This window comes from Colletotrichum navitas (genome assembly GCF_030913465.1).
Source record: "Colletotrichum navitas strain CBS 125086 chromosome Unknown LY79scaffold_136, whole genome shotgun sequence".
Taxonomy (NCBI): domain Eukaryota; kingdom Fungi; phylum Ascomycota; class Sordariomycetes; order Glomerellales; family Glomerellaceae; genus Colletotrichum; species Colletotrichum navitas.
This window is the reverse complement of record NW_026850682.1, coordinates 1-20,455: the sequence shown is the minus strand read 5'-3', so window position 1 is coordinate 20,455 and position 20,455 is coordinate 1. Positions and strand designations below refer to the sequence as shown.

General features: G+C 53.5%; 6 protein-coding genes across 6 annotated transcripts; 3 read left to right on the top strand and 3 right to left on the bottom strand.

The window, feature by feature from the left end:
- Positions 1-2,629: 2,629 nt before the first annotated feature.
- Positions 2,630-3,386, bottom strand: LY79DRAFT_86816 (uncharacterized protein). The gene has a single exon (XM_060565177.1). The coding sequence runs from the start codon at positions 3,251-3,253 to the stop codon at positions 2,762-2,764; it is 492 nt and encodes a 163-aa protein (XP_060407653.1). The 5' UTR covers positions 3,254-3,386; the 3' UTR covers positions 2,630-2,761.
- Positions 3,387-3,518: 132 nt separating this feature from the next.
- LY79DRAFT_674668 (acetyl-CoA carboxylase) lies at positions 3,519-10,513 on the top strand (the record flags this gene model as incomplete). Its single annotated transcript, XM_060564337.1, has 3 exons — positions 3,519-3,704; positions 3,783-4,048; positions 4,117-10,513. 3 exons carry the CDS (start codon positions 3,519-3,521, stop codon positions 10,511-10,513), a joined length of 6,849 nt encoding a protein of 2,282 aa, XP_060407652.1.
- A 455-nt stretch (positions 10,514-10,968) lies between these two features.
- On the bottom strand, positions 10,969-12,972 carry LY79DRAFT_584733 (uncharacterized protein; the record flags this gene model as incomplete). Its single annotated transcript, XM_060560426.1, has 1 exon — positions 10,969-12,972. The coding sequence occupies one exon, from the start codon at positions 12,970-12,972 to the stop codon at positions 10,969-10,971; it is 2,004 nt and encodes a 667-aa protein (XP_060407651.1).
- Positions 12,973-14,175: 1,203 nt separating this feature from the next.
- On the bottom strand, positions 14,176-15,462 carry LY79DRAFT_653961 (Alpha/Beta hydrolase protein; the record flags this gene model as incomplete). Its single annotated transcript, XM_060562626.1, is given in 5 exon segments — positions 14,176-14,388; positions 14,403-14,719; positions 14,758-14,811; positions 14,835-15,261; positions 15,322-15,462. 5 exon segments carry the CDS (start codon positions 15,460-15,462, stop codon positions 14,206-14,208), a joined length of 1,122 nt encoding a protein of 373 aa, XP_060407650.1. The 3' UTR covers positions 14,176-14,205.
- A 1,932-nt stretch (positions 15,463-17,394) lies between these two features.
- LY79DRAFT_571926 (uncharacterized protein) lies at positions 17,395-17,856 on the top strand (the record flags this gene model as incomplete). Its single annotated transcript, XM_060559300.1, has 2 exons — positions 17,395-17,680; positions 17,742-17,856. Coding segments are annotated over exons 1-2 (220 nt in total), but the record flags the coding sequence as incomplete, so codon positions are not given.
- A 1,105-nt stretch (positions 17,857-18,961) lies between these two features.
- LY79DRAFT_86766 (uncharacterized protein) lies at positions 18,962-19,612 on the top strand. Its single transcript, XM_060565176.1, has 3 exons — positions 18,962-19,157; positions 19,207-19,348; positions 19,401-19,612. Exons 1-3 carry the CDS (start codon positions 19,093-19,095, stop codon positions 19,467-19,469), a joined length of 276 nt encoding a protein of 91 aa, XP_060407648.1. The 5' UTR covers positions 18,962-19,092; the 3' UTR covers positions 19,470-19,612.
- Positions 19,613-20,455: the final 843 nt, after the last annotated feature.

Below are 20,455 nucleotides of genomic sequence, written 5' to 3'. Positions count from 1 at the left end.
GGGAAAGACACCGGACGAGGTACGCCGTTTTATTGGAGTCCAAGACATTGTGCGCCAGTCGCGGTATCGCTTGTTAGTGGTATTGTCGTAGGGCATGTAAGTGTCGCGTGTGTGGTGTCGAAGGGGGGCGCGATAGGTTAGGTAGATTGAAGACATGACTGGGCTTGTGGGTGAGGGAGGTGACGACAGGGTTGGAACTGCTGAAATCTCGAGGTGCAAGGGCACATACACACACACATACCAGTCGATGCGCGTAGAGGAGCTTTGGTTATCGATAGCGTCCCGAGAGCTGCAGCTGCAACATTGGGGGAAGGAGCAGGGAAGGGGGTGGAAAGAAAAAGAAAAAAAAAGAACAAGAGCGGATGGATGCAAGAACGAGCTTTGATTGGGGACAATGTCAACGTGCTGGTCCAAACCAGGGAAAAATTCCAGCGGCAGAAACCACTGGGATGATCAGGTCCCCTAGGGTACGTGCCCGCGAGATAGAACTTCTGGAATCGGTACCTGACCCCCCACCAGGTACGCGTCCCGTCCTGGGTACCTTTCCAAGTACCGTTCCCGAGTCGGACTCCGAGGCAGGCAGGCAGGCAGGCAGGCACCTACCTCAGGTGCTTACTGTACGGATACATACACATCTCAGTACCTCAGTAACTACCTACGCATGCAGTAACGTGGAAAAGTGAGAGGAAAGAGCGACGTTGCGTTGTTTGCTTCACGACCTTTTCTTCTTCTTCAGCCTTGGCATCGTATGTAGGTACCGTAGTAGTAGTCTGGGGTGGATGGCGCAGTGGCAGAATGGGGGAAACACCCAACCCAGACCCGGCCCAGCAATCCGTCAATCAACGACTGGAAAGACATGGAATCGGGACTGGGCGGGACTAGTAACGAACTTACAGCACAAATGTGTCCGTATATACCTGTGCGACTCGATCAACTCAAATCGACTCACGGGAGCCGAGCAGGAACTGAATCAGCTCTGCAGGCTGATGGTCTGGGTGGTTAAAGTCTAGGAGAGACCGGACAGGGGCGGCTATTGCAGCCCGCTGGCCCGTCCGCCCGCCCACCCTTGGGCAGAGCTTCCCCAACACCCCGGCCATTGGTTGAGGGAGTGAGGGAGGGGGGACAGAAGCAGAAGCTGACGGACGGATGGATTGTAGAGGAGAGAGAGAGAGAGAGTGAGACAGCGAGAGAAGAACAACAAACAATGCATCTCTCCACCACGGTTCGCATGCATGAATGAATGTGGGAAATCCAAGTGGGCACCGGCTTGTTCGAGCACGTCTAGCGTGAATCGAGCGAGCGAGCGAGCGGAAGGGTTTAGATGATTTGGACGTGGCCCCAGCATGGGCTTGGCCTAGTCTGTGTGTGTGTGTGTGTGTGTGGTGTGTGTCTTTTCCTATCTACGCAACTACCTACCTATCCCGAGCCATACATAGTAACGTTCTGCGTAGTGTACTTAGTGTAGTGTACCTGCCTGTAGTGCAGAGGACAGGCAGTCCCAGGTAAGAGGGAGAGGGAAGAGAAGAGGTCCGCCTGGTCTCAAACGAGTGTGTTGAACCGGGGTGGATTTTTTTTTGGGCTGAGGACGATCTTGATCCTACCTGGATTGGCGATGGTTGATGACGGTCCGTCACCCGCCCCGCCGAAGGTGAGGTGCGAAAGGTGAGTGAGAGAAGAAGTACAGGGGGGTACTTGATCTCGGGCACCGATACAAGTACCTGTCTTGCATTCCCGAAGTACCTACCCTTCGGTCCGGCGGTGCATGGGAAACTGCCGCCACCACCACCACCATCAGCACAACCACGACCACAACCACCACCACTACCTTCGACACGCAGCTCCCGCTCCTTCGCGATGCGCCTGTGTGTCCTGCCTCCGGGCGGGTTGCCATGGACTGCCTGCTATTGCTCTGACTCTGGATCTGGGTCTTACTCCTCCATCCTTCCGGCCTATGTTTGGTACCGGAGCTATGGTTTGCAAAGTCTTTTCCATCGGGGGACGCGAATGTAATAAATAATATATACAGTCAGCCTCACCTGCCTCTGCTCTTCCTGCTTCCCGTTCTCTCCTTCCCTTCGTCGTGCCCCGTTCTGTGCCTCACACCGCACCCTTCTTCCTTCCTTTGTCTCTATCTCTTCCCCGCGGCGGGTTCTCGTCGTTGTATCATTCGGACCTCAACATCCATCCAGTCCCAGTTCCGCCTCTCGTTTACTTGGATCAATCGGTTGGCCATCGCCAGAACGAACATAGCAATCTCGAAAGATAGAATTCGAGGATAGCCTCCCAGGCAGCCGGCGTTGTCCGAGGGGAATTTTTTTTAATTTTAACTCAACTCACCATCCTAAACAAAGTAGGCATTTACTACACCTCCTCTCAACCACGCACTCCCACTTTCCTCCCATTCACGCCCCCGTACCCCGTGCCGTACCCCCAACCCAAGGACGGTACCTTCTCATCCCGGCCCGGACCCCAGTTTTATTTTGTCGATATACCTCCATCTCCAGAAAAAGGTACATGGCTTTGTGACGTTCCCACGCGCCCCCCCTCGCCGCTCCAACAATCCATGCCCCCCCAATCCAATCCCAATCAATCTAATCCCAGCTCCAAAGTCACTCGGAGCTCGGAATCCACCACATCTCAACTCACTCACTATTCCGCTCCTTGTACCTGTGTCTCCAGTCTACACTTTCTTAGGTGTGCCTCTGAGAGTCCTTCCCTCGCGTCCCATCATAATCCTCATCCCCAATCCCAATTCTCAATCTCAATAGTCCGCGGCGGCCGGACTACAATAACACGTCCCCGACCCCCCCTTCCTCCTTGAAACTCCCTCTGTTCTTCGACCTCTTCTCTCACTTTCTCCTTTCCATTCTCCCTTTTCTGACACACTTTTGTAGACCCTTCTGTTCTTAACCACAAGACAGAGGAAGAAAGCAATTGTCTTGCCAATCTCCCCCCCCCTCAAACTCAACCAGGTACGTTGCTGTCTCGCCCACAGCTTCTCCAGCAAGCACCGCTGCACGCTGCAGCTCTCTCGCGCTCTCTCTACATCTCTGCGTTGTCTCGTCCACCGCCCTCGCCAGCCCGACGCTTCTCTCCCTGGCAAGGAGACCCCCAAATCCCACGCCGCCCAATCCCGCCCCCCTGGCATTCCACACTCACCCCCTCCCCGAACGTCGCGCCCCTCTTGTGTTATTTCTGCCGCTCTCCGATCCCCCAACAAGAAAGTTTGTGCCAGAGTTGCTAACAAGACCATCTTTTCCCCAGAGACTCGAACAAATCTCTGTCCTTCACCTCCGACACACCAATTGCTCTGTCTATACCCCTTGTACTGTTCCTTGCTGCAGAGCCAGATCTCTACGACTAATCTCCCTGCTCGAACCTTCCCCCTTCGAGCAAATTTCTCTCCCCGCCCCTCGTCTCACGTCATACCACACCGAATCAAAGCTCCAGGAGCTCCCCCCGATTCATGACGGTCGCCCTCTGAGATACCCGCGAATTCCTCAACAGATACCGCAATCATGACCGAAATCACAGCAACAAACGGCACCGGCCGGACTGTGCCCCATGCTAACGGCAAGGCCACCTATGCCGAGAAGCACAAGATCGCCGACCACTTCATTGGCGGCAACAAGCTGAGCAACGCACCAGCCTCCAAGGTCAAGGACTTTGTTGCGCAGCAAGATGGTCACACCGTCATCACCAACGTGCGTCGAGCCCCTGTTTTTCCCTGACAATTCTGTCGGTGGGTACATCAGACATGCTGACCGAGAGACGTCTCGCAGGTTTTGATCGCCAACAACGGTATTGCCGCCGTCAAGGAGATCCGTTCGGTGCGGAAATGGGCCTACGAGACGTTCGGCGACGAGAAGGCCATCCAGTTCACTGTCATGGCTACCCCCGAGGACTTGGCAGCCAACGCCGACTACATTCGCATGGCTGACCACTACGTCGAAGTCCCCGGCGGCACCAACAACCACAACTACGCCAACGTTGAGCTGATTGTTGATATTGCCGAGCGCATGAACGTCCACGCTGTGTGGGCTGGATGGTGAGTGCGCCTCTAACAACCAACCCCCCCGGTATTACCCGTTGTCGAAGCTAACAGCGTTTGCACAGGGGCCACGCCTCCGAGAACCCCAAGCTTCCTGAGTCTCTCGCCGCATCCCCCAAGAAGATTGTCTTCATTGGACCCCCAGGATCTGCCATGCGATCTCTCGGTGACAAGATCTCCTCCACAATCGTTGCACAGCACGCCCAGGTGCCCTGTATTCCCTGGTCGGGAACCGGCGTCGACGCTGTCGAGGTTGACGATAACGGCATCGTCACCGTCGCCGACGACGTCTACGCCAAGGGCTGCGTCACGTCGTGGGAGGAGGGCCTGGAGAAAGCCAAGGCCATTGGCTTCCCCGTCATGATCAAGGCGTCAGAGGGTGGTGGTGGCAAGGGTATCCGTAAGGCTCTCTCCGAGGAAGGCTTCGAACAGCTCTACAAGGCCGCTGCGGGTGAAATCCCCGGTTCCCCCATCTTCATCATGAAGCTGGCCGGCAACGCGAGACATTTGGAGGTGCAGCTGCTCGCTGATCAGTACGGTAACAACATCTCCCTCTTTGGCAGAGATTGTTCCGTCCAGCGCCGTCACCAGAAGATTATCGAGGAGGCGCCCGTCACCATCGCCAAAGACATCACTTTCAAGGCCATGGAAGACGCCGCCGTCCGTCTCGGAAGGCTCGTGGGTTACGTCTCGGCTGGTACCGTCGAGTACCTGTACTCTCATGCCGACGACAAGTTCTACTTCCTCGAGCTGAACCCCCGTCTCCAAGTCGAGCATCCCACCACGGAAATGGTTAGCGGTGTGAACTTGCCCGCCGCCCAGCTTCAGATTGCCATGGGTATTCCCCTGCACAGAATCCGCGACATCCGTCTGCTCTACGGCGTCGATCCCAAAACGTCCACCGAGATCGACTTCGAGTTCAAGCAGGAGGGCAGCGAGAAGACGCAGCGCCGCCCTAGACCCAAGGGTCACACCACTGCTTGCAGAATCACCTCCGAGGACCCCGGTGAAGGCTTCAAGCCTTCCAACGGTGTTATGCACGACCTGAACTTCAGGAGTAGTTCCAACGTTTGGGGTTACTTCTCCGTCAGTACTGCTTCCAGTATTCACAGTTTCTCCGACTCCCAGTTTGGTCATATCTTCGCCTACGGTGAAAACCGTGCTGCCTCTCGCAAGCACATGGTCGTCGCCTTGAAGGAGCTGAGCATTCGTGGTGACTTCCGCACGACAGTCGAGTACCTCATCAAGCTTCTGGAGACGGAGGCCTTCGAGGACAACACCATCACTACCGGCTGGCTCGACGAGCTCATCACCAAGAAGCTGACGGCTGAGCGACCGGATCCCATGCTGGCCGTGGTTAGCGGTGCCGTTACCAAGGCTCACCTTGCCAGTGAGGCTTGCATGACCGAGTACCGCACCAGCTTGGAGAAGGGTCAGGTCCCCTCCAAGGACATCCTCAAGACTGTCTTCGCGGTTGACTTCATCTACGAGGGCTTCCGCTACAAGTTCACTGCGACCCGCGCCAGCGTTGACAGTTATCATCTCTTCATCAACGGATCAAAGTGCTCTGTCGGCGTTCGCGTTCTCAGTGACGGCGGTCTCTTGATCCTTTTGGATGGCCGCTCCCACAGCGTCTACTGGAAGGAGGAGGTCGGTGCCACCCGTCTGTCTGTGGATGGCAAGACTTGCCTGCTCGAGCAGGAGAACGACCCCACCCAGCTGCGTACTCCTTCTCCTGGTAAGCTCGTCAAGTACCTGGTCGAGAACGGCGAGCACGTCAAGGCCGGCCAGCCCTTCGCCGAGGTCGAGGTCATGAAGATGTACATGCCCTTGATCGCTGCCGAGGATGGTAACGTCCAGCTCATCAAGCAGCCGGGAGCCACTCTCGAGGCTGGCGACATCCTGGGTATCCTCGCACTGGACGACCCCAGCCGCGTCAAGCAGGCTCAGCCCTTCGTTGGCCAGCTTCCCGTCTACGGCGAGCCAGTCGCCGTCGGAACCAAGCCTGCTCAGAAGTTCGCACTCCTGCACAACACCCTGAAGAACATCTTGCTTGGATACGATAACTCTGTCATCATGGCTTCCACCCTCAAGCAGCTGATTGAGGTTCTCCGCAACCCTGAGTTGCCCTACAGTCTGTGGAATGCTCAGTTCGCTGCGCTCCACAGCCGTATGCCCCAAAAGCTCGACACTCAGTTTTCCCAAATCGTCGACCGCGCCAAGACTCGCCACGCCGACTTCCCGGCCAAGGCCCTGTCCAAGGCCTTCCACAAGTTCATCGACGATAACGTTGCTGCCGCCGACGCCGACATGCTCAGGACCACTCTGGCCCCTTTGACCGAAGTTCTCGATGCTTTCGCCGAGGGCCAGAAGGCTCACGAGCTCAACGTTATCAAGGGACTGCTGGCCTCGTACATTGAGACTGAGCGTCTTTTCACTGGCTACGGAACCCAGGAGGACAGCGTCATCCTTAAGCTGCGTGACCAGAACAAGGATGACATCCGCAAGGTTGTCCAGACCGTCCTGTCGCACAGCCGTGTCGGCGCCAAGAGCTCGCTCGTCCTCGCTATCCTCGAGGAATACCGCCCCAACAAGCCCAACGTCGGAAACGTTGCCAAGTACCTCCGTTCTGCTCTGCAGGAGTTGACTGAGCTGCAGTCCTCCCGCACCACCTCCAAGGTCTCCCTCAAGGCCCGTGAGATCATGATCCAGTGCTCTTTGCCTTCCCTGGAGGAGCGCACTGCTCAGATGGAGCATATCCTTCGATCCTCCGTTGTCGAGTCTCGCTACGGCGAGGCTGCCTGGGACCACCGTGAGCCCAGCTTGGAGGTTATCAAGGAGGTTGTTGACTCCAAGTACACCGTCTTCGATGTCTTGACGCTCTTCTTCGCCCACGAGGACCCTTACGTCTCTCTGGCTGCCCTCGAGGTCTACGTTCGCCGTGCCTACCGTGCGTACATCCTTAAGCAGATCGAGTATCACTCCGACGAGACGGACACCCCTCTCTTCGTCACTTGGGACTTTGCTCTGCGCAAGATTGGCCAGAGCGAGTACGGACTTCCTCTGCAGTCCGCGGCGCCCTCTTCTCCCGCTACTCCCAGCGCAAGCGGCGGCTCGTTCGACTTCAAGCGCATCCACTCCATCAGCGATATGTCTTATCTCAACCACAAGTGGGATTCCGAGCCCAACCGCAAGGGTGTCATTGTCCCCGTCAAGTACCTCGATGATGCCGAAGACCTGCTTGGCAAGGCCCTCGAGACTCTTGCTCTTTCCGACAAGGCGAGAAAGCGCAGCACCCCTGGTCTCATTCCTGACCTGAGTGGCAAGCGCAAGCCCGTCGCGACCAAGGTTGAATCCGAGGAGCTTTCTGCTGTCATCAACGTCGCTGTTCGCGACGCCGAGAGCAAGAGTGACCAGGAGATCCTCTCTCGCATTGTCCCCATCGTTGAGCAGTTCAAGGACGAGCTCCTGAACCGCAACGTCCGCCGTATCACCTTCATCTGCGGTCGCAACGACGGTGCCTACCCCGGCTACTACACGTTCCGTGGCCCCGAGTATGTCGAGGATGACAGCATTCGTCACAGTGAGCCTGCACTTGCCTTCCAGCTCGAGCTCGCCAGGCTGGCCAAGTTCCACATTAAGCCCGTCTTCACCGAGAACAAGAACATCCACGTCTACGAGGGTATCGGCAAGGCTGTCGATGGCGACAAGCGTTACTTCACTCGCGCCGTCATTCGTCCCGGCCGTCTCCGTGACGAGATCCCTACTGCTGAGTACCTGATCTCTGAGGCTGACCGCGTCATCAACGACATCTTCGACGCTCTTGAGATTATCGGCAACAATAACTCCGACTTGAACCAGGTCTTCATCAACTTCACCCCCGTGTTCCAGCTACACCCCCAGGAGGTCGAGAGTAGTCTCCAGGGCTTCCTTGACCGCTTTGGCGCTCGTGCTTGGCGTCTGCGTGTCGCCCAGGTGGAGATCCGCATCATTTGCACTGACCCGCAGACTGGTGTCCCCTACCCTCTGCGTGTCATCATCACCAACACCTCAGGGTACGTTGTTGATGTCGACATCTACGCCGAGCGCAAGTCTGAGAAGGGCGAGTGGGTCTTCAACAGCATCGGTGGCACCAAGGAGAAGGGACCCATGCACTTGCTGCCGGTCTCGACTCCTTACCCCACGAAGAACCCTCTGCAGCCCAAGCGTTACAAGGCTCACTTGATGGGTACTCAGTACGTTTATGATTTCCCCGAGCTTTTCCGCCAGGCCATCCAGAACAGCTGGACCCAGTCCGTCAAGAAGAATGGCGCTCTCGGAAGCCAGCAGCCCAAGTCTGGCGAGTGCGTCACGTACACTGAGCTCGTCTTGGATGACAAGGACAACCTGCAAGAGGTCAACCGTGAGCCCGGTACCAACACCTGTGGTATGGTCGGTTGGATCTTCAACGCCAAGACCCCCGAGTACCCCAAGGGCCGCAAGTTCATTGTTGTTGCCAACGATATCACGTACATGATTGGTAGCTTCGGTCCCAAGGAGGACAACTACTTCTACAAGTGCACCGAGCTGGCCCGCAAGCTTGGTATCCCTCGCATTTACCTGTCGGCCAACTCTGGCGCCCGTCTTGGTGTCGCCAATGAGCTCATGCCCCACTTCAAGGTTGCGTGGAACGACGCCAACAAGCAGGACAACGGCTTCAAGTACCTCTACCTCGACGACGAGGCCCAGAAGCGCTTTGCCAAGGACGTCATCACCGAGGTCGTTTCCGAGGATGGCGAGAAGCGTCACAAGATCGTCACCATTGTCGGTTCTGAAGATGGCCTTGGTGTCGAGTGTCTGAGGGGCTCTGGTCTCATTGCTGGTGCCACCAGCAAGGCCTACAACGACATCTTCACCATCACTTTGGTGACTTGCCGTTCCGTCGGTATTGGTGCCTACCTCGTCCGTCTCGGCCAGCGTGCCGTCCAGATTGAGGGCCAGCCCATTATCCTGACCGGTGCCCCTGCCCTGAACAACGTTTTGGGCCGTGAGATCTACACCTCCAACCTGCAACTTGGTGGTACCCAGATCATGTACCGCAACGGTGTGTCTCACATGACTGGTACCGACGATTTCGACGGCGTTTGCAAGATTGTCGAGTGGATGTCTTTCATTCCCGAGAAGCGTGGCAGCCCCATTCCTGTCAGCCCCAGCACTGATGCCTGGGACCGTGATGTTGTTTACACTCCCCCCCAGAAGCAGCCTTACGACGTCAGGTGGATGATTGGCGGTCGCCCCACTGAGGAGGGCGGCTTCGAGCCCGGCCTGTTCGACAAGGACTCCTTCGTCGAGACCCTTGGCGGCTGGGCTCGCACCGTCGTCGTTGGTCGTGCCCGTCTCGGCGGCATCCCCATGGGTGTCATCGCTGTCGAGACCCGCTCCGTCGAGAACATCACTCCTGCTGATCCCGCCAACCCTGATTCCATCGAGCAGGTCGCCAACGAGGCTGGTGGTGTTTGGTACCCCAACTCCGCCTTCAAGACCGCCCAGGCCATCAACGACTTCAACAATGGTGAGCAGCTGCCCCTCATGATTCTCGCCAACTGGAGAGGTTTCTCTGGTGGTCAGCGCGACATGTACAACGAGGTCTTGAAGTATGGCTCCTACATCGTCGATGCCCTTGTCAAGTACGAGCAGCCCATCTTCGTTTACATTCCTCCTTTTGGAGAGCTTCGTGGTGGCTCTTGGGTCGTCGTCGACCCCACCATCAACCCCGAGGCCATGGAGATGTACGCCGATGTCGACGCCCGCGGTGGTGTCCTCGAGCCCGAGGGTATCATCGGTATCAAGTACCGCAAGGACAAGCAGCTTGAGACCATGGCTCGCCTGGACCCTGTGTACGCCTCTCTTAAGAAGCAGATGGCCGCCGATCTGCCCAAGGAGCAGGCCGACGAGCTCAAGAAGAAGATGACCCTCCGCGAGAAGCAGCTCCTGCCTGTCTACTCGCAGATCGCCCTTCAGTTCGCCGACCTTCACGACCGCTCTGGCCGCATGAAGGCCAAGGGTGTCATTCGCGACCAGCTCGTATGGGCCAACTCCCGTCGCTACTTCTACTGGCGCCTGCGCCGTCGTCTCAACGAGGAGTACCTCCTCCGACGCATGTCGTCGACCGTCATCACTGCTGCCCCTGGCGGTGATGCCACCAAGGCTCCCGAGGCTCGCAAGCGCAACCTGCAGTTCCTCGAGAGCTGGTCCGGCGTCGTCAACTTCGCGACCGCTGACCGTGAGGTGTCTGAGTGGTACGAGGCCAACCGCAAGTCCATCACGGAGAGAATTGAGGCCGTCAAGGCCGACAACCTGGCTACTGAGCTGAGCTCAGTCCTGAGAGCCAACCAGAGCGCTGCCATGCGTGGCGTTCGTGATGTCATTCGCACCATGCCGCCTGAGGAGCGTGACCAGATCCTCAAGTACCTGCGCGATTAGACATGTGGAGAGAAATGGTCGGCGTAACAATACCGGGGTTGGGGTGTACGGGTATAATTGGGCATATGTGTTTATTGGGATGGTTATGACTATGTACGAGCATCCTTCTGCGAGTGTGTTATGATAGATTTCAATGTCGGGACAATATTCCCATTAATGAACCCGTTGCACCCTTTGGCCTCCGTGATGGTGACATGATGACTCCTCAATCCAAAGGCAGGGTGCGTGCTGTATGTAACATGTTGCACCCTTACTTTGTTTAATATCACCTCCTACGTAAACAATCAACTTAACGCCCGAGACCAACTTTAACGCATTCATTCCACCTCATTAATTCCGCTTGTCTTTGATTGCAGCCTTGGAACTGGGGCGTCCCGTAATATTCTGCTGCCGGTTCTCACACGTTTGGCTGAGCGTTGGACTTCCATCATCTAATGGTCGTATGGAAGACCTGTCTAGAACCCCGTTGGCACATAGCCGTTCTGCTGGTAACCGTTCTGCTGGAAGCCGTTCTGCTGGAAGCCGCTTTGCTGGAAGCCGCCTTGCTGGAAGTCGTTTTGCTGGAATCCGTTCTGCTGGAAGCCGTTCTGCTGGAAGCCGTTCTGCTGGAAGCCGTTCTGCTGGAAGCCGTTCTGCTGGAAGCCGCCTTGCTGGAAGTCGTTTTGCTGGAATCCGTTCTGCTGGAAGCCATTCTGTCCAAGCATGTTTGTCTGAAGCATGCTTTGCGGAAAATGGGCCCAAAAGACACGGTCGTTGTCCAGCATCGTGGGATGAAAGTCCGGTACCGCTGTATCGGAAGGCAATATCGCCGTGGTATCGGACGGCAACATGGGCTGGGGCTGCGGGATTCCATGGCCAGAAGGCTGCAACTGGGAATCCAACGGGGTCAAAGGATTCAGTTGAGAGCTGAGAGGGGCCTGCTGCACGAAGCCGTTGTTGCTTGGCCCAGCACCCTTCAAGCCGGCGGATTGCTCTCGTCGCGACGGGCGGGTGCGAGACGCAAAAAAACTTTCCCAGTTCGACCGTGGGCGATTTGAAGGCCTGCTGTAATACGCGGTCCTGTTCGGGCAGTGGTCACCCGTTGTGGCATTGTCCATCGCCCCCAAAGAGGCGAGCCCTGACTGGCTCACTGGAAGGTAATGCTGGGCGTGTAGTTGGAGCGCTTGGGCCTCAAGAGTTGCATTCGACTCGGAAAGCGATGCCATGCCGCCGCCCACGTTTCCCAAACTGGCTTGGGGTTGTCCTGTAGCGGATGTAAGGTGAGGTTGCGCCGGCGTGCCGGCGAGTCCCTGGCTGTTGGGGACGTGGAAGGCCCCTCCTTGCGGGTGTGGGGTCGAAGGGCCGTTGACGCCGCCAGACGGCGCTCCTAGATTGCGGTTCAAGAGCTTTCTCATGATCATCTGGTTCGCAGGGCGTATCCGGCGGGTTCGGGTGACGTGCGCAGTCTGGGTGCGCGGGAGCAACTGAGCTCCTTTGAGTAGGTTGACGGCCGGTGTCGTTGCCACCGCCCCTGACGCGCTGAACACACGATTCAGGGGTGTGTGTCTTCGCTGCTTCTTGCTCGGCTCGGACGAGCTTCTCAGCTGATCGACGGGGATTTCTGAATTGGCTTGAGAGAGACCGTTGCCCTTCGGGCCATTGTCCGAAGTTGATATGTTGGGAAGACGAGGACGTGTGATGTTTGAGCCTTCGGGCTCTCTCAGAGGTTGGACCATGGTCTCAGCGTTGGCCCCCGTCGGAGCGTCCAGGACAGAGAAATCTGAGGCCGTCTTGGTGAGGAGCCTCGGGTCAATATAAAGCGATGCGTCGGGCTGTGGCTGAATGGCCGCGATGAATTGATCGTTGACACTTAGAGTCTGAGCATCAGCCTGTTGCATTTGCATGCCCGGCTGTTCGTTCGAACCCATTTCAAAAGCAAGCAGACTGCCATTGGAGACTTCGGTTGCACATTCGACAACCTCGTGCTCGCTCGGCATGTCGAATCCGAACATAGGCTTAACCGGGGAACCAGGAGTTCCCGGAATCTGTGGCAAGTACACTGACGGGGTGCCCGCACGACCGGCGACGTCGCCGAAGATGGGCTCAGGAGCGTCGCCGCCGGTGCCACCGCTGGCATCAACCGCGGCGGCGATCTGCTCCCCCATTTGAGGCTGCACAGTCTCGGACGCGGCACCCGTGGCGTCCAGCGCCGCGGCCGCGTCCATCGCGTCGTTGGCCTCCTTCAGCAACATGATTGAAGCGAATTCATTGGGATCGAAGTTTGGGTCGGGCCCTCGCAGGATGGGATCGACGAATGGGCATTCGAGGTTGTCGCAAGGCTGGTAATGAGGCCTCAGAGGCGGGTTTTCGAGATTCATATTCACGCAGGAGTCGGCAGCAGGGTTGTATAGTTCGCAGTGACGGACCCAGGGGCGAATCCGCCCGCACCCAGTGCACTGCCCATTCTCGGCTTGACACATGGAGAGACCTGTTGCGCGCGCGCGTATATGTGTGTGTGTGTGTGTTTGTATGATTAGAAACAGAGTTGGAGGCGATGGACGCGTCCAGTGGGATTGGTGTCGTCGATGTTGTTGCTTGCTTTGAGCGGTGTTGCTGTCGTCTTCAATGGATAAGATGGACGGGGTCGGGAGGAAGAACTGAAGTGCCCAAAGGCGAGGAATAGAATGATGTTGTGAAGCAATTGACTCGGCTCAGCCAAAGGAATATGTACCAGAAGCGGGTCAAGCTGGGGACAAGTCAATATGGATTAAAAGAGTATGAAAGGATCCAGAGAAGTATGGACAGGAAGAGATGTGTAGAGAAAAGATGGAAGAGGAAGAAGAATGGGGAGGGAGCAGTGAATTGCAGACCGGGGAGAAGTGGGTGGAAGCAAAGGCTATCGGAGATGGGTACTGGAAGGTACGGCGACCTTGAGGACTGTTTCTCCGTTGCCTCGGCTCGCCTCGCCTCGTCTTTCTGCTTTTGTCTTTATAGTGTCGTCTTTGGATGGAACTGGTGAAGTGTAGTTGAAGCCAATGTGAGATGAGGCGATGGGTGGAGCAAGAGGCCTCTCACAGTTGTTGCTCTTGACCCCAAGCAATGGATGGGTGTATCAGTGTTGAACTCATCGAGATCTCTACGCAAGAGAATTTCCCATCAATCCGAGAGAAAAATGAGACGGGCTGGAATCTGGGATTCTCGGGCTCCCTCCACAGGATCGGGGGGAACAGGAAGAAGGTTCAAGGTTCCCTGGTCGGCTCTTCCACGGGTTCTGCCACTCACTAACCATCATGCTCGAGAGACTGGGAACTGATTCCCTCATGTGGTTCGCCCATGAGATGGGTCAATCAAGACCTATTTCGCCATAGAACCGTGCCCCCAAGGCCGATGGAAGTTTCCTCGTGATGGGCCAGATGATATGGCAGTTAATGAGATATCGGAACGAAGACAGTCATCGTCCTAGGTTTTGTCCTGTAGGCATATACCATGCCTCATGCCTGCACTGAATCCATTGTACAGAAAAGGACTTCGTTTCTTTGAGCCTGTCATGAAGATGATAAAGCTCTCATCGATCCAATCATTCGTTTCAATTATGCAGGAACAAGTGATTTAGAGCTTCTGGCACAAAATATATGTTTCAATGTAAACAAATGAATTGGATTTGGCCGGACAAACAATCCTTGCCCTCAAACATTTCTATACCTTGGACCTACCTAGACAGACCTCGCCAGCTCCAAGATTTCCTTGACTCTCTCTTCAGGCTTCTCCATGTTGACCCAGTGCCCAGCGCCGGGAATATGAGTTGCTCTCTTCCAGCAGCCGTCCCGAACACTCTCCCCATTTCCCATTGCGTCGAGAGAGCCCGGAACCTGATACGTACCCCAGTCGCTCGTTCCCTCGTTCCAGAGACGTACTTTGTCGGGATACCGATCTTTGTCCCCGCGAAACATAGGGGGTCCGCGGAAAGGCTCGGGTCCACAAGCACTTTGTACCACAGCAAAGGAGGACCGAAGGTGTTGCGCGAGAACTCGTCCGTGTACACCTGGAGATCCGCGTCGGTGAGCCACCGTGTCTCGCCGAGCCTGTCGCGGATCTCAGCCGGCTCGTCGGACATGTCCAGGTCCACGTTTCCGCGCATCGATAGCTGGGTTCTCATGACGTAGTAGTGCGGCATGACGGCGAGCTGCTCTGCGGTCCATGATGCGAGGGGCCCTGGCTTGTTCAAGGCTTCAAGCTGTAAGCTGCCGACTTGAGGTGGAAGTAACCTCTAAGGAACCGGCGCATCGGCTCGCCGGTCGGGTTGGTCCACTCTTCGGCTGCTTCGGGAGATGCGTTGTAGTACTTGCAATGCTTCCGGGCCCCCGGGGTGGGTCAAGCTTCAAGAGTGACGACCGAATATCGGGGTCGGCCTTGATCCCTTCTCCCTTGCCAAATCCAGCACCGTTGGAGGCAGCGGAGGCCAGCAGGGGAGAGATCGCCGTACCGAATGGCAGCTGAGGAGAGACTTTGAACGGGTGCGACATCAACACAAGGGACTTGATCATGTCTCCTCGCACGAGGGCGCAGAGCGAAGCCACGAACGCCCCGATATCGTGTCCCACCAGGGTGTGGCTGATCTCATACCCAAGGGCGTGGACGAGCGTGACAACGTCCCGCAATGCAGTCATGCGACGGAACGAGCTTTCGCTGATAGAATTGAGATCCGCGTTGTGCGTGCGGCCGAAACCCCTCATGTCGAATGCTACCGCGTAGTAGCCGGCCTCGGCGAGCTTTGGCATCACGAAGCGTCAGTCGTAGGATAGGTTCGGGAAGCAGTGAAGGAGGAGAACCAACGGCGGGAGACGACTTGGGGATGCGGCGTCTGGAAAAGACTCGAGGACGTGGGATTTCAGTCCGACAGGGGACGTGTCGACATAACGTGAGGTGACGCCTTCAGGGAGGTCCCGCGAAGGCAGCTGAGTTGGGTCCATGTTGCGGATGTTTTGAGGTTGTGGGTGAATCGCTGAGGTCAGATTAGAGACATGCAGTTGAGCTGTTACCTTCTGCAGAAGGAAACTCTGTGGTAAAGTCTAATCTCCAAGTTGGGGGGATCCCTTCATTCATATGTTTAGCACCAGTAGTCACAGCGGAGGCTAAAATCTCATGTCAGTGGCTTCGCCGGAATGTCGGCATTGCCTAAAGCCTAGTGCTTGCAGATCAGTAGGTGTGTGCATGGCCAATGAAGACGAAACATCGCCCGTCATACCGATATCTCGGATTGATGAAGAAACATTAAGAAGAACCACATGGCCGGCTTGCGGGTGAAAGAGCCTGAGCTTCTGAGATCATGTACAAAGGAATGAATGGGTATCTTGCAGAACTGTCATACCTGAATTCAGAACCGACCTAATCAACAATTATTATTGGCTCTAGTAGCACTATAAAACCCCTGGATACAGTTCGTCACCCTATACTCTCTTTCTCTAAAGTATGCGCATAGATTTCGATGATTGGACCCATCGCTCTTCCATCAAGTTAGCAATGGAAACTATTTGAGTGTTGTTTCTGTTTCAACCACTCCTCAAGTTAGAAGACATGTATTCCGCGGCAGTTGCCTCAGTGAGTGTTGCTGAAGAGGGTATTGCAGCTGTTTTGGTTAGGTATGAGAGCGTCCAAGAGTTGTACCCTAATGTATTGTCACTTTGAACATGATGATGAAGAACCCAAAGTGATGCGCATCCTTTCGAGAGCTTTGTTATCCACGACAGGGAAAGGCAGCTTCCTCTGGTCGGAACTGGCTCTGAACAACTATTCCCCTAAGAAAGTTTATGTAGATTAAGTTTGGATTTAGGTTCCGCCCAAAAAACGGGTCTTGGGGATGTTCAGAGTTGCTGTGACTTGTGGTCCCAGCCGTCAACTTGCGCATGTTTGAACGTGATATATCAGACTAGAGTAGTATCTCCTTGGTGCTTGTAAGGTTGAACAATGGAAGAAATCGAGACAGTCGCCGTCAAGTCCAAATACCTTATCAGTGCTCTACTATGGAGAAGGTGTAAAGCGGCACTATTCAACTTATTCTCTAGACTATGCGTGAATCCGTGCCTGTATATGTCTAGCCTTACTGCGATTCGACGTAGTGATATGTGTGACACATTCAACACACCGACCGAACTATTAATAACCCATTAACAGTAGCCGCCATAACTGGCCGGCTACTTCTTGTTGGAAAATGGCAACAGAGGATTGGAAACGCACGCAATCTCAAAGTTAACCCATGCCAGGGCTAAACTGTTGCAGAAGAACAAGAACATATGGCGGTGGCTGTTTCCAAGGAAATCCAAGGTATAAGTAGATTACACTGACTCGACTTTTTTTGGTTTTCGTTGGCAAGCTGGTAGGTATGGCATTTGTCATTCGTGTAACATTGTGACCTGTGTGAAAGCAAAGTGGAGTACGCTACACTATAGGTGCATAATTCAAGCTTAAATAGGTTCATGGAACCTCTCTTTTCGTAATCAATCAACAGAGAGCCGCTTCGCACTCTCCATCAACTGTGATCGAGCACGCAATCATGCCATGTCGGGCCTTTCCGGAAGCCAATCAGGGAATGGCGACATCGGCGCCGAGGGACAGGTCCGACGCGGCCGAGCCGCCGAGAGACCCTGGTCAGATTACTGAGGTTTGATGCTGCAAATTGACGTCTTTACCTACCATCGATGTGTCTCCGACGCATCTCGGCAGCCATCTGATAGCGATTCGGCCTCGGTGTGGTGAAGTTGCAGCCGTTGACCCACAGTCGTTCGGCTTGCCTGCTTGCATTCCGGAAAGACACAATGGCATCCAGTGTGGCGCAATCACACACCATTGTAAATAAAATAATAAATTCGACCCCAGATGGCTGGTTGTAGCTCGGTAAAGAGTGGAAAAGACTATTCATTGCGTTTTTGAATGCTCTCGGCAAGTAATCAAGTCGAAACGTCAAGGGAAACATAACATGAAGTTGAGATATTAAGCCCTAATCAACAACCCAGCCTCAACAACACTCCATTTCTGTCGTAAACAACCTCTGGAAATGGCAGCTAAGATCCGCAGAGTAGCCGTTATCGGCGCCGGTCCCTCAGGTGCAATTGCAACAGATGCACTAATTAAGGAACAGGCCTTTGACACTGTCCGAGTCTTTGATCGGCGAGCCGAGCCAGGTGGCACCTGGTAAGCTTCAACTATGGCCCGCTGGCCGTATACTCCTGTTTTGACACTGCTATCCCTTTAGTTGCGAACCGACCTCACTAACCCCTAGGTGGACCCACACCTACTTTTACCCCTCACTTTTAAATATACATGATAATACATTAATTTAGAATATTATCTTGTTAGCAACTACTACCTATTTTAATATTATTAATAATGTTATTATTTAGATACCTTTATTTACAGCACTATCTATATAGAGGTTCTACTAGAAAACCTTACTATTGCTTACCTAGATAACTATATCCTAGAGTAATATAATAACGTAAATAATCTAGCTTAATAAGCCTCTAGTAGATCTAGGCCTACAGTAATAAAGGACCTAGTAAGGCTACTTAGACTATAATATATCTTTATATAAAAGTAGAGATTATTAGTACCTTTAGCATAGGTAAAACGCTATATATATAGAAGTAGCTTAAAACTATTAGCTTTTAGCGTTAATTACTGTGGCCTAATTTGCTCCTACCCCTCACGGGGGTTAGTGAGGTCAGTTCGCAATTAAAGGGATAGGGTATACACACTGCACTTGCCAGTGGGCATACCGTCACGGCGATCTCCGCTTGACGGGAACGCCAATCAGATTGAGCAGGCACTTGCCCCAGCCCCAGCCACTTTTCCGGAATAACTGGAAATACCGCATTCTGTCATGCAAACTCTGGGTAACTCTAACCCTAACCAGAATCCTAACTAACCCTAACCGCACTAACTATAGAGAAGATTTTATTCAGAATCGCCAGAATGTAGTAGACAGGATGGTTAGGGTTGGTTACGATTCTGGTAAGGATTAGGGTTAGTTAGAGTTCACGTGACAGAACGCGGTATTTCCTGTTATTCCAGGGGGCCGTCAATTTACCAAAACAGGGTCGTCATTCTACCCGTAACCGCAGTTTCTCATGGTCAGGCACTGAGTGGGTGCTCACCTTGAGAATGGCAGGAGAAGTTCGACGCGCTTGTTGTGGCTACTGGCCATTAAAACATTCCTTGGGTTCCAGATTGTGCATAACCACCCCACCCCACTTATGAATAACCACTCCACTCCACAAGGGTGGAGTATTTGACTACACTTACTTAAGAGCAATAACATAATTTTAGCATTATTAAACATGTAATCAAGTAGATAATGCATTGATTTCTTTAACCTTTTTTATATATATATCTATAATCAATTCTTTTCAAAGCACATAAAAGTAGTTAATGTAATATAATAGTAGAGTATAAAAATCACTAAGACATATGTTAGGCGTGTTATATAAATTTCTATATAATCTGAAGATACCCCGAATTGGTTGTGAATTTGGCGCAAAACATCACGCTTTTTAACAACCATATCTATCTCATCTTAGTAGGGAATTAATTACTCTTCTAGCAGAATGCTTTTTTTAACTCTCATATTTACTCTTTTTACTATTGGCGTTAGCGCTCATTACCGATGCTTGTATGAACTTCATTCATATACTTACAATTTTAAACTAACTTATGTCTAGTTGCTCAAATAAGGGCTCTTACTCGACAATCGCTACAATCAATGTTTGTAGGCAAGTGAATGGTGCCAAATTGATTATCAGCCGTGGTCGTCACGAGTGTAAACTATCAAACAAATACTCTTACAAGGGTGACTTCATAAGGGTAAGTTATAACTTAACATGCTTATATTACTACTAACATTTTATATGAAAAGGGATGTGTGTTACGTGAACGTGTAGACGGTGGATCCTGTGATGAGTGGCAGTCGCCTTTCTCCATTTAGGCTAACTGCTGGAATGTCGGGTGCCAGAGGGGGTGGCCTCGGAACGGGGTGACCGGGAGGGCACCGGGTGGGGGCCGGGGCACCAGCGGAGCAGGATAACGTTACACCGGGCGGTATTCTAGCATACTACTAATGATGCCCCTTCTAAAGAACTAGGACATATGTATGTCGGGATCAGTGCGAGTCAGTCCTTGGATGGAAACATATATAGCCCAGGCCAATGAAAAATCGCTTCGCCTTTGGTATCTTTGTGAGTCGCCTCGTATTTCTTGAAGGATTTGCATTATCTATTTGTAGCGCCCCCCACTCTACAGTATGCTTCACATGCCATTCATTTCACGTACATGTACCTTCAGATATCCATCATAAGCCTGATGTTCTAACATGAGACAATTGGAGCCGCAACAGACTCTAGATTGTTTGGAAGGCACCCGACAGCCAGGCCACGACCTCTTGCTGCATTCATGTTAGCTTGTTAGCTCGCTGTTGAGGTTTCTTTTAACAACCATCGCATCTCCGAATCTGGGATAATTAGGCCATTATCACATGTGATCTTACGTCCTGTGGTCCAACTTTGACCGGATTGAGATGGGTTCTAGAAGAAGCATTCGCTTTATTCTTCCAGGACAGAAACCGGTTTGAAAGAAGAATTCTTGCCCTTCGGAAAAAAATGGCTAACATTTTTCTACAAAAAGGGCTTTCTCTAGCTCTAGAGAGCTAGTCGAGGAGGGAGATACAAATTTTTTAAAGCTACCCAAGAATCATGAGACACCTGCAAACTTGAAAAATTGGCAATAAAACTAATATCTGACGTAAAAATACACAACCATTCCATAAAATGTAGCCATGATTTCACGGCGAACGATTTGTAGCACACTATGTGCTGAAGTAGCTGAGGTCTGGTGCTTAGCCTCTAAGGACACTATCTACCTGAATTACCGTCCATGTAGTAAGCGTCCCACGAAAACCAGTCAAATGTGGCATCA